The sequence below is a fragment of the Choloepus didactylus genome, chromosome 10, assembly GCF_015220235.1.
Source record: "Choloepus didactylus isolate mChoDid1 chromosome 10, mChoDid1.pri, whole genome shotgun sequence".
In the NCBI taxonomy this organism is placed as follows: Eukaryota; Metazoa; Chordata; class Mammalia; order Pilosa; family Megalonychidae; genus Choloepus; species Choloepus didactylus.
In genome coordinates, this window is record NC_051316.1 from 56,746,635 (window position 1) to 56,763,454 (window position 16,820).

At 37.2% G+C, this 16,820-nt stretch overlaps 1 protein-coding gene across 6 annotated transcripts in view; it reads right to left on the bottom strand.

The window, feature by feature from the left end:
• Nucleotides 1-16,820, bottom strand: part of PTPRD (protein tyrosine phosphatase receptor type D) — a 529,199-nt gene that overhangs the window by 42,925 nt on the left and 469,454 nt on the right. For all 6 annotated transcript variants that reach the window (XM_037796885.1, XM_037796889.1, XM_037796888.1 and 3 more), the window contains 2 exons: nucleotides 7,788-7,907; nucleotides 7,100-7,254 (listed from right to left, as the gene is read on the bottom strand). In XM_037796885.1, the coding sequence (XP_037652813.1) occupies nucleotides 7,100-7,254; nucleotides 7,788-7,907 (275 nt within the window). The remainder of the gene's footprint in view (nucleotides 1-7,099; nucleotides 7,255-7,787; nucleotides 7,908-16,820) is intronic.

Genomic DNA, 16,820 nt, shown 5'->3' on the forward strand with positions numbered 1-16,820 from the left:
TTGTTTGTTTAACAACTTTTGAATTATTTCAATGGAGGTAAGGTATTTTTCTCTGATAGGAGTGTACCACTCAAAAATCAAAGGCCCAGCCTCCTGTTCTGTATCACCAAGTTGCTTCTTAAACTAAGAATGTGCTTTTTATGCAGAATATTGGTATATAAGAACAGAAATGGCATAACTGGTTCCAAATGGTATAATTATTTCTCCTCACCTTAAAATATTTCCATAAATAAGGACATAATTTGGATATTCCACCTTTTTTCATTCAGGGATGTTGATACTTTTAACAATCCAGTCTCTTATCTACAGAGGCTAGCTCTCCTATTACTTAATTTACACATGAAAATGAAACATAGGCTTAAGGAAAAATGGGTCTGTGGTCCACACTTGTCAGTATCTGTTAGCTATCACATGCTTTGGCAATATTTGTTGTCTTTGATCTGCAGAGACATTTGAATGGAACACTGGAAGAAACAGAGAATAGAATTTAGAAAGAATAATTAAAATGAATTAAGCAAATTTCCAAAGCACCTATAATTTCTTTGGATCACAAGGTCTTTTATTTTTATGCTCAGATGCATTGCTATCCAAAATCTTTTGACCTTGAAGAGACTATTTTCTTCAATATTGGATTGGTTCTTAATGGTCCATGGTTATGTTATGACTAAAGTAATCTTGCTTATGCTTTCATATGCAAAGTCAAAAAACATTATGGAAATCGATGTTGGGAATCTTTCCAACCCAAAATTATCATTTGATTTTTGTTGGACACTCTTAGTGTGACCTTTGGGTGACATTAGTGCTTCCAGGACATCAGTGGTGTACATCTGGCCTGTGGTTCCTGATCTGTCCATTTTCGAGACTGGTTTGATTCCATGATGTGAAAGATTTACATGATCCTCAAGATGGTCTATTTTAGTCTCCTTGGGACTGCTTCAATTAGAAAACACATTCAGGGGGTCTGTATCTAAACCCCCCCCATCATATTTATTCATAAATCTGTCATATGAATACAGTGTTCTTTTTGTCTTAAGAGGATTAATGTGACTCAAGAGTTAGTATCACAGGTCACTGTTTTCTAATTGATTCGATGAAATTGTATCTTTATCCCGATTTATTCTTAAGAAGCAAATACTTTGAGCAAATTAGTTGTCATATCCCTTTGGTCATAGTAGAATATAAACTACAAATTATTCCATGAAGTAACAAAAGCACAAGGCTGAAAAGGGAGGAAAGGGAACGTATGTTCTTTACTGCCTAGAGAAGACTGAAATATTATGGTAAAATGTAATACATGAACTTCTATGAACATCAAAGTTTGATAAATAGCTTGAAAGATATCCCCTTTAGTCTCTTTCAAAAATCCAATTTTATAAATAAGGGGGAAGAAAAATCTTGCATGTCCCTAATCGTGCACTGCATAGATATCTGTGAAGAGATAATGGCAAATATCCACTTGATTAGCATTTATTCAACAAGTGTGTAGTAAGGAGATTAAGTGTAAGGAACAAGGTGCTCCAGGCTGCCTGGCCCAATAGATCAAGCAAATTCTCCAGTCTTTGGATTATTTGCTGCTCTGTGACCTCTCCTTCTGCCACCCACTTCGAGGTTATTTCACTGTTAAGTCTTCCCTGATAACCTGGTCAGAATGAGCTTCTCCTTCCTTTCTGACTCCATATCACGTTGCCATAGACCAGTATTTATTTCACTCTTTCTTTATCAAAGGCAGTTGCCACCATGTGAGTCTCTTTCATCCCTTGATCCTTCAAGCACAGACAATCACAATAGCTACCAATTACTGAGCCCATTACTGTTTTGCAGGTATTACTAAGCACTTAAGATACACTTGTTTAATCAACAAAACAAAATATTTTACTTGTGAGGAACAACAAGGGTGGAAAGCTTACAGGTGATTTGTCCAAGGTCACACACTCATAAGCTAAGGCCTGATTCCAAAGTCCATGCTCTGTTTACTTGCCAATATAATCCAGTTCTGAATCTTTTTGTTGTAGAGACTACTTACTTCCTTATATTTATCTCATAATGGCTTTGCCACCCACAAGGGGCATGAACTCAGACAGCTCTATTAACCTTTCTTGGCCTGATTCTTCTTCTGTGAAATGGGAGAATTAGGTTCCTACCTTTGAGGATGATAGGGAGGAAAAAAAGCAACACAAGCAAAGCACTTGAATTGGGCCTCTCCAGTTGATAAGTTATTTGATGTTGAATAAGGGGCTAACTGTCCTTAACTATTATTATGGCTAAAAAACAGGGACCTATGTTTTTCTTAAATCCTGGAATGGAAGGCATGTGGGAAAACACAAAAAAGGTAGAATAGTAAAAAAAAGGAACTCAGAACTAGGTATAAGTAAGGCAAAAGCAATTTAAAATACTTAAACTCCCCTTTAACATATATATATATATTTAGCTCCCGTACTTAAAAAAAATAAACAAAAACAGCCCAGTCTTGAAATTGTTAGCATTTCTGTACAAATCCCTAAAATGCCATATGGGGTTCACTTAATATAGAGCACCTACTGTGCTGTAGGAACTGGGAGACAAATGTGCACAACCACAGCCCATGCCCTCTCAGAGCTCAACACATACATGATCTGCACACATACAGCTAGCTAAATGTACGAAGCGTGAACTTATTTTATGAGCACTCAGAAAAGAGAGTGTTTAATTCCCCTGTGGGAAGAGAAATGGGGAAAGAACTTCAAGGCTCACAACTTAAATGCCTACAGGATGAAACAAGTCACATAAATGGATGAACTGTGTATAAAACAATAGGGAGTTGGGGCTTAGAAAACTGGACCATGCATTCCTGCTTAAAAGCAATCAAGTTCAACTAAAGAAATATATTACCATATATGTTTAAAAAATAAGAAAAGAACAGCAACAAAAACACTTGTGGCCAATTTGCCACCTTTGTAATACACAGAGAAAGTGCTATTAAGCTGGATTTGAAGCAGGGTTGGAATCATCAGGTAAAGAAGAGGAAATGGTAAAATTCTAGACCGAATAAATATCAAAGGCTGAGAGCCAGAGATGAAAGTACTTGGAATGCATGGGTAGTGGTAGGTGGCCTGAAAGAGTGAACAATGGGGTGGGGAGGGTGAAATCAGCCCAAACTGTAAAGGGCTGGGAACACAATACTAAAAATTTCGGACTTTATTTCGAAGGCATCAAAAATCACAGCATTTAACAGTACCTTTAGGAGTTTAGTAGTTTCTCACATCTTTATGAAAACAGCTTTATTATTATAAATGAGTCTAACTGACAGCATTAAAATATGCTCTATCACTAAAAAAGTCTGATGGAATAACTGTGATGGAACAAATCTAAATTTTAAGAATCCATTCAATTAAATATTTGGTCATTTATAAACATTTGGTTATTTAACAGGATGGATAGCTCAGGCAAGATAGAGGATATCCAAGATCATGTTGAATTTTTCTCTCTAAAGTCGTAAAAATACATACAGCTGTTAAAACTCACTCAATAATTAAGACCCTACGAATTTACTGTTATTAAATACTTCTATATATCATACACTATGCTAAGCTCTATCATTTCATTTAAACCTCATAACATTTCTCTTGTTATGAATAAATAGCATTACCTCATTTTACAGGTAAAGAAGCAGAGGCTACAAGAGCTTAAATAGCACGCCCAGAGGAACATAGCCAATAAGTGAGACAATGTTTTACCTAGGCAGTCTGTCTCCAGAGTGTGTTCTCTTGACAGTGGTATTACCTAGAGTTGGTCTTTCCTGCTATGCCTGTTGAACCAGACATTCTCCTTCTGAGAAATGTTACATTCCCTGTCCTTCCCCTTGACCTTCCAGGGTCTTATCTGTGCTTATGCACTAGCTATCACCATAACTCTATTTTTGTTTGTTAGAAGTTCTCTTTTATTCATGATGGTTCCTTTTAGCCCTGGCACCTTTATTCCCTTCATTACTTTATTACTGTTGGAGGAATGTATACTTGCTGTTTTTCTCCCCTTCATTCCTTTTTTTATCTTTTGCATCTACCAACCTTCTCTTAAAATTTCCTCCATTCTCACAGATCTGCTTGGCAGAAGGCTTGAATTTACTTGGAGTTTGTCATTACTTCTTCATTTTAGAGAAGAAAGAAATCATCATACATCGTAAGAGAAATCAGAGCCTGAAATCTATTATTTACATTCCAGAGTATTCGGTGTGATTGTTTGCAACTGGTCACCCTAAGGGTGATCGGTACCCCTTTGTAGCTTGGCTATTGCGGCTTTTTTGCATAGTTCCTCCCTGCTTAGAGATGGTTTCTAAACTTGCATTACTGGGATACTACATGAGTAATTGTTATCTGGAATGACTTTAATCGTCCACTCTGTCAGAAAGATTGGATACATACTTGTATCCAAATCAAGGATCCACAATGGTTTGGACAATGGCAGTGATGACATGGCCTCTCCTAAATAGAGGCAAAGATTTCTTACCAGACGTGAAATTGCTTATGGGTGAACACAACTTACTTCACAGAGCTCAGTTTATGCTGTATCTTTCCCTTATTGTTTTGAAGTTGCTAACAAATTTCTTCCACCATTTTACCTACTCTTCTGCTGTTTGTTTTAATACACAGTCTCTTTACAGCTTCTCCAGCGCCTTAGGCACAGCACATCCAAATGTCAGCAGCTATTAGCCCTGCACATTCATCTTTGTTTCCTTATTTCTCCTTAGTCTGCATCTTTCAGAAGTGAGCCCAGGTGGCTTAAAATACATGTTTGTGTGTGTGTTTTCTCAAAATAGGGCATTATTGCTATCTTACCTTTCCCACTTGCTGGCAAAGTTCTGGATCCTTCAGAGTACTTAGAGTAAAGCCTCTCACTATGCTTAACAACACGGGGAATTTGCCGTTTTGCCATTAAGGCATATGAGAGCAACATTTTTTTTCAGTGAGCCCAAACTACCAGTTTCCCTATTTTGCTCCCTTCTGAAAACGACTCAAATGTGATCTCAGTAATCAAATTCAGTCCACACCAACCAGCGGCTTTCTGTCACCAGTCACACTGGTTCTTTGAGGCCTGATAAGTGTACAAAACAGTGTATACACTGCTTAAACTAGTGCCTGACTGGAAACCAACAGGCAGGAGAACCAGGAATCTGCTTTCATAATGTAAAAATATTTTCTCAAACTAATAATTTCTATTGATTTAGAATCATGCAGAAAACTGCAACCCAGTGACCAGTCCTCAAAGGCTGGTTACAGCAGAGCAAAAACTGCCTCACAAGGCAGAAGGCCAATTGCGAAGCCCTACAGCCTCTCATTTCCTCCCCTCTTGACCCTACATGCTATCATTATAAACGTCAGGCAAAACAAAGCCTGGAGAGTGCTTTGGAATTTCTGAATTATTATATAAATACAAGGTAATGTGATTATTAGATTTTATTTGAAAAAAAATGCCAATAAAGAGAAATAAAACATTATCTTGTTTGGAATATATGAGACCATTGTTTAACAAATTTTATCGTTTTTATTCCAATTCATCCATTATACACCTCTTTTTGCAAAAAAATACTGACCGCTCATTGCTTTTTATCCTTTGCCCCATTCCTAGTGTCTCCAGTATTATGCTATAGTATAATATGGGGTGTGAAGGATTGTTATGCTATTGAGTCATGCAGTTGTTTATGACAGATGTTTTCTTTCCCTTTTCATATACTTCCACACTCCAGTTTTACTTATCTGTGCAAGAAGCCATATTATCTTAATTACTCAGGTTATAAGGCGCTATTATGAATTATACAAACTGTATAATTACTTCACAGTAATAGAATCTGAATAGAGATCTGGAGTAGCCCTTTAGTAAAGATACTTAAGAGTAACTCTGGTAAATGGGAGAAATCAGTTTAGTATTAAAAATGCATGAATACTTATATATAGTAGAATCTGATGGGGATGGTAGAGTATGTTAGTCAGAGTTAAATAAAAAATATAAATTATACAACATTTCAGGAAAAGTACAGGCTCATTCTTTCCAGGAATATTAGGAAAAAACTTACAAATTTTAGGTCTTTGCATATAAATCATTAAAACAATTTTTAGTGGAATTAGTATATTTGCTATATGTGACTTGATAGTGCTAATGTGCAGAAGGCATCTTTAAGCAGTAAGACATTCTTCCTAAAGGTTTGTATGTTTACAATATTATTTTTCTTAGCAATTCTTTTTCCTATAAATAGTAAAAAGGTTGTTTCATCCTTTTCAGCCAAAGGACTTACCAAACAATTCATATAAATGTTTTTAGAATAGCCAACCCCTCCCAGTGGAGGTGAAACTTGATCCTAATTACAAGGTTAATTCTCACTTTCCTTTTTGTTTTATATATTTGCTGGGGATTAAATCATATCCTCCACAAAAGGCATATTCAAGTCCCCATTTCTGATCCTGTGGGTATGAACTATTTGCAAATAAGACCTTTGAAGATGTTATTAGTTAAGGTGTGCCAAAACAGAATGAGGGCGGGCTTTAATCCAACAAGGCTGAAGTCCTTACAAGCAAAGGAAATTGGTCAGAGAGGTCACCAGGAACAGACAGAAGCTGAAGTCAACGGAACCCAGAAGAGAGATGAGAAAATGCCACCATGTGCATTGCCATGTAATGGAAAAGCTACGGACTAAGGATCACCAGCCAGCCAGAAGATTTATATCCTGGTGGAAAGCAAGCCTTCTACCTCTGAAACCATGAGCCAATAAATTTGTGTTGGTTAAGCCAACCCATTGTATGATATTTGTTTTAGCAGCTGGGAAACCAAAACAGTATTTATGGCCATGCACACAATTAATTACGTGTTTACTTATTTATTTTTGCCACAAAGAGAAAATAGCAACAGACCATAGTTGCTTACTATCTCCAGGTGATGCCAAATATTCAATTACAGAAAATTCTTCCTACGGACTTTCATGTCGGCCTCACTTGACTAAAAAAGATCACACGTATTATTTATGAGGAAATTTACTGTCCCAGAGTATCAAGAAGTTGCAAAGAGAACATCCAATTAGGAACAGTTTAGCTTTCTGTTTACAAGTAAAGCAAAAGTTCTCAATGGTCCTTACCTGCAGTGCACAACCATTGGACCTGCATCCGGGGGGTTACAGGTTTTGACTCTCCGTAAGAAAGCTAGAAAAGGTGTAGGGTGTTCTGGAACACCATGATCAGGCCAGGCGGTGAACTGGAATTGTCTCACTTCTCTCTTCTCGCTTGAACCATTCTGTGAAGTAGGAACATTGGCTGAAAGTCTGTTTCCCTAGCCTCAGTTTGGAATGATTAATAACATGGAAGGGGTGACACTAAAATGTGCTATCTTGATTCCGTCCCCTAAACCATATCCCTTGGAAAGAAACACTCTATGGAGATACAAATCGCAAGCTATTCGTAAATGATAAATATTTGCTTGGGAAGATAAAATTCTTAGATGAGAAGCATTACATTTTTCAGGTTTAACTATCAGGAGTGTTCCTTTCCATCTCAGAAGAAGAACTAGTTCTTCTTCATCTGTTCTTCATTTGGTGAAACTTTCATTCAGAGCAAGAGTTCCATATTTACTGATAAATCGTCAGACAAGGAGAAAAATGGCTAAGCAATAATGGAGGAATTATTTCATTCTTCACTGTTGCCAGTGGGATCAAGATTTAAGTGACGCCTCAAGAGACCTGGTTTCTCAAGAGACCTGGTTTCTCAAAAGCAGCTTTCTTTGAATAACGGAGAGATGAAAAGGGAAGGGGATTAAAAAAGAAAGCCAACCTTGTATAGTGCAAATGTTCGGACACAATACGTGGCCAGCTCCACAGTGTCCAGCAGTGTCACTTGGACCAGCCCGTGGGTTTCTGTGCCTCTGCTAGGCCAATACTGGTCACACTTCACCTGGAAGAAACAAGTAGACACATTCAGGGCAGATGCTCATCACTTTCTCTATTAGCTTTACTTTGAGTTGCTGTTAAAGGAAAACAGCTTTTCTGCATTTCATTTTACATTGATTTTTTTTTTTTCTGGCATGCATTCTTGTTATCCCAATATATGTAAATTAGTGCTCTGATGCCAATATAAACCACATTTTTTCTAACTGGTAGGAATACTAAGCAGTAACAGATTCAATTTTCCTGAATAAAAATAAGTTGCAGATTGTTGCTGAGTAAAATAAAGAGAGAAATATTTGAAACTTCAGAGTACTTGAAAAGAAAACACAAATTTGTTCTGGGATAGACCTTATGAATTGCATCAGGAAAGATTACACTTATTTAAACTACATCTTGAGTTAGTGCTCATCCATCAAGATCTAAACAGTACAAGTGATTTCATCTCGAGCTACCAGAATTTCCAAATATGCTTGCTTAAAAAAAGTAGAAATAATTTGTAAATCAAAGCATAATAAACAACATAAGCATATGTTGTTTTTTTTAAATACATGATAAATGGTATTTGCATCCAAAACAACTTAAATTTGTAATGTCTGGGGAAAAAAGAGTTGTCTTTTCTTTAAAAACTGCCCCAGAGGGTCATACCCAAAGCAGCACAAGGTTTAAATAATTAAAAATGCAATCATTTTAGATGAATAATCTACAGATTCTATGCAGAGATGAGGAAAAGCACATAAAAGGTACTCAATCCAATTAGTTTAACATACAACAAAGAATAGTTCCAAGACTGCAGTAAACATCAAATTTACTGACTTGTGTGCACTGGACATTAAAAAGCAAAGTGAAAATGACAAACACAGCACTGTTTGTCATAGATCAGAATATATTTACTCTTTATATCTCAGATTAAAAGAAAAATGGGAGTAAATTTTTAACTGAAGCCAACTGAAAAACAATTCTCTAGGTAAAGAAAAGAAATCTTATTACAATTTTATACTAGTAAGCATGCCTTCTACTTGAAAAAGAAGTTATTGAAACTCACAATCTTTGGATTTAAACACAAGCAATAAGGCATTGTTGTCATAGACTCTAGAGTTTTGGTCCAGTGAATAGAATTACTAGATAATTATTTGCTTTAATGATGAATATAAATATCAGTAGCATTCTGTGAATAATGTGATTTTCTGTTTCACAGCTATAGCATCTGGCTTTCCCTAACCAGATACTGGGCACTCTAAAGAGGGAGAGGTTTTATCCTCTACATAATTTGCTGGACTAGAAAAAGGAGAAAAACACATTAATGTACAGTTGTACAGTAAGCCAGAAATTGAATTCACAAGGTTTGACTCTGCTCCTTTATTTAAACTGAGACCACACAATTCTTTTTTTATGAAAAACCAAGTGGTTCATATTAAAATGGAAATTTTCTTCCTTAATAGGATTGTTTTTTTTAAATACTTTGCATGTTTCCTAAATGCATAAAATATCCTGGTGTTTCATATTTCTATCACATGCTCTAATTAAAAAAAAAAACAAACACAGGGAAAAGACAATACTTTAAAGAGAATATTGATATAGCATCAACAGGGTTGAGAACATCTAAATGTTCTCTATCTATTAAAACCCAAGTTGTAAATAAAATATTTTAGGGAAGGCTCCCACTGGATAGAACCAACACTACTTATGTAGCCACAATTCAGATGGAAAAGAATCACTAAAATCAGGCCCAAACAGACATCATAGAACAGCTGCAAAGGACAAAAGCAACTTTGGAGACCTCCTAGTCCAACATTCAAGAGGATGAGGGCAGTATGTTGAGTTAAAGAATTAAGGGAGAAACTCAAACTCACTAACAATTTCAGACAGAGTGTAACCCTTTCAAATCAAAACCAACAGATCAAATCCCATGAAGACAACACCAGTGTGAAGGGTACAGAAACAAGGTAATGTAAAAAAATAATCTACTGTATAAGGTCAGCTTCATGTACTGCACCAAATTCAGTACAATTATATTTCAAAGCTGGGAACTGGTTATACTCAGACCTTTGGCTGAGGTAAGGCAAAGGAGATGAAGTAAAGAACTGGAAAGACCTCTGGAAAAACCACTCCATTATTTAGTGATTTACATTTAAAGATCCACCCCATCCCTAAGTGGAAAAAAACTGAGAGTCTACTAACTTCTCTCACACTTCTAGCAATAAGTTTGGAAACAGCAACTATTATTGGTTGGTTAGACTCTGAACTCTTTAGAAAAAAATACCATGAAGTCTTACTAGGAAGAGTAAATGTGAAAATTTCTAGCTAAAGGGAGAAAAAGAAATGATTTGCACTCAGTATAAAGAATGCAACTTAATTTTATTTTTCAAAAAAAAGTGATTAAAAATGTCTGAAACTCAACTGTAAAAAGTTTTTTGCCTTTTTTTTAAAGCAAATATATTTAAACATTGCCATCTTCTCTCAGGAAATATTTCTGAAAGGGAGCACATGAGAAATAATACTCTAGCTTCTGTGACCATGCACATGCATGGGCTCAGAAGTAGGATTAGCAGTGTTCCTTGAATTTTTCTGAACACAGGTACATTTTTCCACTTACTAGTACCTCAGCACTTCCTCATTCTTTGAGGAGCCTGCACTGTGTCCATTTGATGTCTGAGTGCGAAATCTAAGGGCTTTGGTCTACTGACAAGTTTTCCGTTTAAGTCTTTAGTTTTCAGCCATATACTAAACAACTGTTGATTTCAACAATACAGAGCAAATCTGAAGAGCAGTGAGGAAAAAAAAAAGATATGGGAGAACAATAGAAATGATTTTCTTTCCTAATTAACCAATGCAAATGAACTAGCTTCATTTTCCTCTCTTGACATGTTGTATTTTACCAACAGCTCCCTGCCCTGCACCCATTTTTTTCCTGGGAGAAAATCTCATAAGGAATATCTAGAGAGAGTACTGTTAGTTAGGCTTCATGCATAAAGCTAAGTTAGAGAATTGAGAAATATAGGCAGCTCCCCTTTGAGTATATAAGAACTGGAAGGTGGGAACCACTTATTACAAACACTGAGTTTTGTCTTTTCCTAGTTGATGTTGAAGTGAAATTAGCTCGCCTTCAGGACTGAGTCATGGAAGGTAAGATGGTGTATCGCTGGATGACCAGCAGGCTGCTGCTTTATTTCCAGGATCTAAACCTCACCATATCAATATCACTGGCACTACAGGGCTATTGTAAGGATAAAAAATGATGTATCTGAGACAATTAACTCATTTATCTATACAAACAGGCATTCAACAAGTATTAGTTATAATAATTATCAGACTATGTTCCGGATTTTTTCTGTTGTTGTTATAAAATATGCAAATCATTCTAAATGTGAAAAAGCAATATGCTACAAATTTTAACAGATATTTATTTAGGACTTCCCATGTGCAAGGCAAGGTGCTAGCAGCTGCAGGACATTACGGTGAAGTGCCCTGTCCACACTCCATCAGCCTTATTGATCAAATTTGGAGGTGTGTTTTGAACTCCTGGTTTTTTCATATACGTAGTTGTGAGACTCCAAACAAGTCTCTTAATCTACCTGGACCCTGGTCTGTCATGAGAAGGAAAGGTGTTAGATTCTGAGGATGCAATAGGAAAGAGCAGTACAGCCTGCTATCCAGGATGTGGTTTAGAAACATATCCCAGTAACTTTAAAGCCTTTACTTAAAAATTGAACAACACAGTTCATTTTGGCTGAATTGTGGGGAGGTATTTCTTTTAATTACCCCAAAGTGATTACTCTTCAATGTGGTAAACTTTCATTTCTCCATCGTTATGGAAAGGACAGGTTGATGAAGGCTTAATTTGTGGTATGGATTTAATTCATTCTAGTTCTTTCAAGGCAAACAATGAAAAGCAAGTTGCCTGTATAATAAAACATACTTAAATATAATCAGAGGAAAAACTTATCATTGGAAATATCTCACAATGGTTGATCTAGTGGTCTGCTGACTGTGCTCTGGGGAAATGTTCTCCTTCCAGTTCCCTTTTTACTTTTACATGGCTTATTGTGGAAGTGCCTGGCATATCGCAGGCACTCAAATGGGAGCCAATTTCATGATCAACTGTACTGTGGTCTAGGTTGGCTTATTTTTAAATTGCTTAAAATTGAAAACAAAACCTTACTTCAATTTAAAAAAATACTCATGGTGCATGGCAGCATGAATTTCTATCATAAGCATCAGAATTTCTATCTTAAGAAACCAATACCTCTAATGGGTTCCAGCATCACTGAAACAAAATGTGTTTGCCACATGGTACTTTGAAAAGCTTGCCTAGGGCCACATTAGCCAAAGAAGGACTTAGAATAGGTGATAAATGATACATGGTTAACCAAGACGGGGCATAAATTCACAGCATTTCCTAAAAGTGACTGGAATTCAGTATCTAGGAAGTATGGGCAGAGTGGTTGCTCAAAGAGTCAGGATAAGTCTATAAGGGATGGACAGTAAGTATACCAACATTAGATAACTCAAAGCAAAGTTATTATTGGGAAGAATTAAATGTTAATACCCAATTATTAATGCCCGTTTGATAAGGGAGAAGGCAACATATTTTACTGGACAGAAAAATTGTATGAACTATTTATATTGGTTATAATACCTCTTCTAGCAGTTTTTAAGATCAGATTTAATATTTGATTACCCACTAAAAGGACAAAGATCATCTCAATGACTCAATTGTCTTTGAACAATAATGTCTTTCTCTGCGCTCAATATTTGGCCATACCAGTTTCCAAAATGGCAAAACAGTCTGGTCTGTTTATTTTCCCTTTGTATTTTATCTTTATGGAGCTCTATTTGGTAGAGGAATCAAGAGGCAATGGAAAACCTGAAATGATAGTGATAGTGAAGCATCTACCCTCTAATGCAACAATAGCTTTCCACTACATAAAACGAAAACAAAATTTTTCCATAAATTAACCAAATGATGTATCATAAGTTCATCAAACCATTCTACACATTCCATATCATTTATTAATTTTTATTAATTTAACAAATTGTTGATAAACCTTTTTGTTTGATGTGTCTGCCTGAAGCTGACACAGGGAGCTGCATCAAACTTTTAAAAAACCTTCCCCCATTAAATCGATAGTCATTCTATCTCAGGTTTCCGGCACTTTGATGTGACCAGAGGATACCTGGGTGAGCTGCCCCTCTGTCATGGCACCTGGAGAGCAGCTCTTCCCACTTGGCCTGCACTTTAGAGAGCACACGTCAGCCTCTGTCCTCCTGGGGAGTTCCTGGGCACCTCACATGGCCCTGTTTCTGTTTTGGTCTATCTGGTGGCTGCCTATGGCCAGCAATACTCCATTGTCAGTGCTTCTGAGTAGTATCATTAGCTGACTTACAGTTTCAATAAAACGATAATTCCTGTATACCAGCCAATATTGGTGAATTTCAATATTTTAACTACCTGTACAATCATATAGGTGCATACCAAGTGAACTCCAGCTTTGCCTGACATTCTGCTGGTAGAAGACAGAGAAAAACCATATGCTGGACCCTAAACACTTAAGAGTGTAAGGATTAATCCACAGTTCTTAGAACCTCAGAATTGACCTCCTCCAGAGAGGGAGTGCTATAGACATGAATGTGGAGAATGAGAGAGGCTTTGCACAAAGTTACCAGGAGCAAAGCTGCATCTCCTCCTCCCAGTCCGGCTCTTTCCTTAGACCATGATGTCTCTAATTAGCTTTAATAGGAATGCCATGAGCCAGAATTTGTGGGCTGCCATTCTAAATAGAGGAAGTGGAGTGGAGAATTAAGGTAGAAAATTTGGGAAGGAAAGAAGCTAACAAACAGCAAGCAATTGGTGGATTCTTTCTCTTTTATCTGACAGTGTATCTGCTGACAAGAGAAAACCAAGAGTGTGGAACTTGCTAGATAAGGGCCCAAACATCCTTTAGGCTGCCAACATGAGCACCATTGTTTTTGTTGCCAGAGTCCTATTTACATTAAGTATCTACCACTTTTCAAAAACAATGCCATACATCATGCAGTCTCTAAAGGCAATGTTTCGTGCTGCCATTCCTAAAGTTGCTTATGGAAAAAGCAGTTTCTTTTGCCCTACATAGACAGTGCTTTAGGCTGCAGTTTGAGAAATGGAATGTTCAGGGCCTTTGGCACTTCCAGTTCCATTTGGAAAAGGACACGGACCTGGCATTTGAAAAGCATTTGCTCTCCATTAAACTTACTGAACCCTGACAAACCAGAGGGACCAAGAATTAGTCTACCACTGGCCAAGGGAGGGCCTTCCCAAACCGATAACAACAACAAAAACAATATCAATGCCATTAATAATCTTCAATCAGAGTCTGTCAACTTTTAACCTAAATAGACTTTGCAATCTGGAAAAAAAATCTCAGCATTTGTTTTACAGGAAAACAAGAATACTTTTGGCAAGAATCTCCATTGTTGCTGCTGCTTGACCAGAACTGCCCTCTTAGCCACAGAATCAACAGTGAATGTGTCATCATCTCACCTTCACTTTCTATTGGGGGAAGTTAACTAAGGGACTAGGGAGGTCACAGGAGGTGGAGGGAGTGGTCATTAGGTCAGAAATGACTCCACTAGGGAGGTCACAGGAGGTGGAGGGAGTGGTCATTAGGTCAGAAATGACTCCACTGGCCAAATGGTGAGTCTTTGTGTTCTTATCTCCCAAACAGCCAACACAGTGGAGTTAACATCAGCCCGAGTCCCTCTGGCTTCAGCAGCATCTAACTTCTGTTCATTAGCACAAATATGCAAAGTCAGTGGAATGGGGATTCTCCCATTTTCTCTTGCCTAATATACAACTGAAGTTATGATGCACTAAATATTTGATCTTCTATAGCAGTTGCTTTGCACAATTCTCTATTTGGGGATAGAAAATGGGACTTAGTTTGGAAACCAAGTACAAAATTCCTTAATTCTAGTCCTATACTTTTACTATTTATCAATGTGGCCCACATTAGATGACATTTCATATCATGACCCATTCGTTGGGTTTAAAATTTCACTCCGTATCCCCAACATTTATAGTAGTAAATTCAGCCATAATAACAGCATTTAAAGGAATCAAACCCTGATACAGAGCTTGCATGACAACAGAAGCAAAAACGAATCTCAACCATCTTCAGTGCTGGAAGGCAGGCTGGTGAGGACTAGTGAAAAGTCAGATATTCTCTGACCTTGTTAAAGCCATTTCAGCTCCTAACACTAACCAGGGCTGAGTACAATTTGCCAAGTGTGAGGTTTACACATTCCCTCTGTAGAAAAGAAAGCCAGAAGCACATAGATGAAGGGAAAAAATAAAGTGGATAATCACTCACTAAATAATAGTGCTTCCTGGGCCAGGAATCACCTTGGCAAACACTGTATTGGAAACAGACTTAAGTGGAGCTCCAACTCTTCAAGTGAGGCTGCCAATCATGTGCCCCATGTTGCCCACAAATAACACCCTTGGTGTGAAAGTCCCAGCTGTATACAGTTTACTCTCCTACCAGTGCTTCATTTTTTCTGAACTTTTTCCTCCTTCCATGTGGTTGCCCAGACCAATTCATGTGCTTATTGGCATGTTATGAAACATGGAAACAATTAGAGACCACATTCTAGGGCATGAGAATGACTCGCTACAGAATCAATGAACTACGCAGAACTTGAGAAGATCTGGCAATAAAAATGGAAACTGTGGGGAAAAAACCACTAACAGTATCTCATATCACATAGTACATTCTACAACAGCTTTCAGCTGATCTGTGTATTCTCAGGCAGCAAATATACTTTACCTTCCAAATCTCCAGTTTATAGCCTTAATTTTGTTTCTTTATATATCCTAATGAAACTCATATGACTATTCAGCTTACACTTTTCTATCCAGAAAACTATGTAAACTGTAGAATCCTATGCAAATAGTATTATTTGTTAAGTTTGGGATTCTTTTTCAAGGCCTCATTTGAGGGGGGGTGATGGCATTTTGAAAATCAAAGAATATAAGTTTTCAAATGACCAACTTAACCCTTTAGTCACAAGTTACACTTGTACAGGGCTTCTTTATCCATTCAAATGTTAAGAATGGTCAGTTCTCTAAAAAGAATTCAGTGAAACTTCTAATATGTGCTAATAAATTCAACAGACTTGTGTCTGAGTGAGCTGCTTGAGCTCTTCTAACTGAGCAAGGTTTACCAGCACAGCTGATAACACAGGCCTGAAGGACAACGTGAGAGTCAGCCAGGCCAAGGCAAAATAGAAAGCTTGAAAACAGTGGAGACTGGTTCTTATAAGTAAATTACCTAGCATTATAAAGTAAATAAAGATGGGGAGATGAGGACGATGCAAAACTTAACCAAAAGGAAATATGGTGTCAAGAATACATTATCTTTTAGTAACAGTTATCACAACATATAACCCATGTCTACATTACTAGCTATTTTTATACTGTACTGCTTCAAGAAATGGTTGCAGTGAAAGCAGCAAGAAGAATATTCTATTTTGGTCTATTTGCAGTCTAGTTAGCAAGTTCAGGGAATTCCAATCTGGAGGCTCAGTTCTGGGGGAAGTTAAGTGCAAAAGAATCCCACATTCTCAGCTTTGTATTCCCCTTGACCAAAACGCTTGGGTGTGCTACACTGGGAACTTTGAGCAGAATAAACCACGTTTGACTTGTGAGGTTGGGCAGGATTCATCGCCGATCAGAGAGAGACAAACTCATTTCATTTGGAACAAAAATGGAATTAACTGGAGGCCAGCTTCAGGGGAAAATGAAGTTGTAATGAGTAAAGCTGCCAGCCTACTATACAATAGTTGAGACCACTGAATCACCTTGCTACGTCTCAATAACCCTTCTATATAGTCTAAAAGGAGAAATGAGACTTTGAGGTGTTTTATAACTTGCTCATTTTCACAT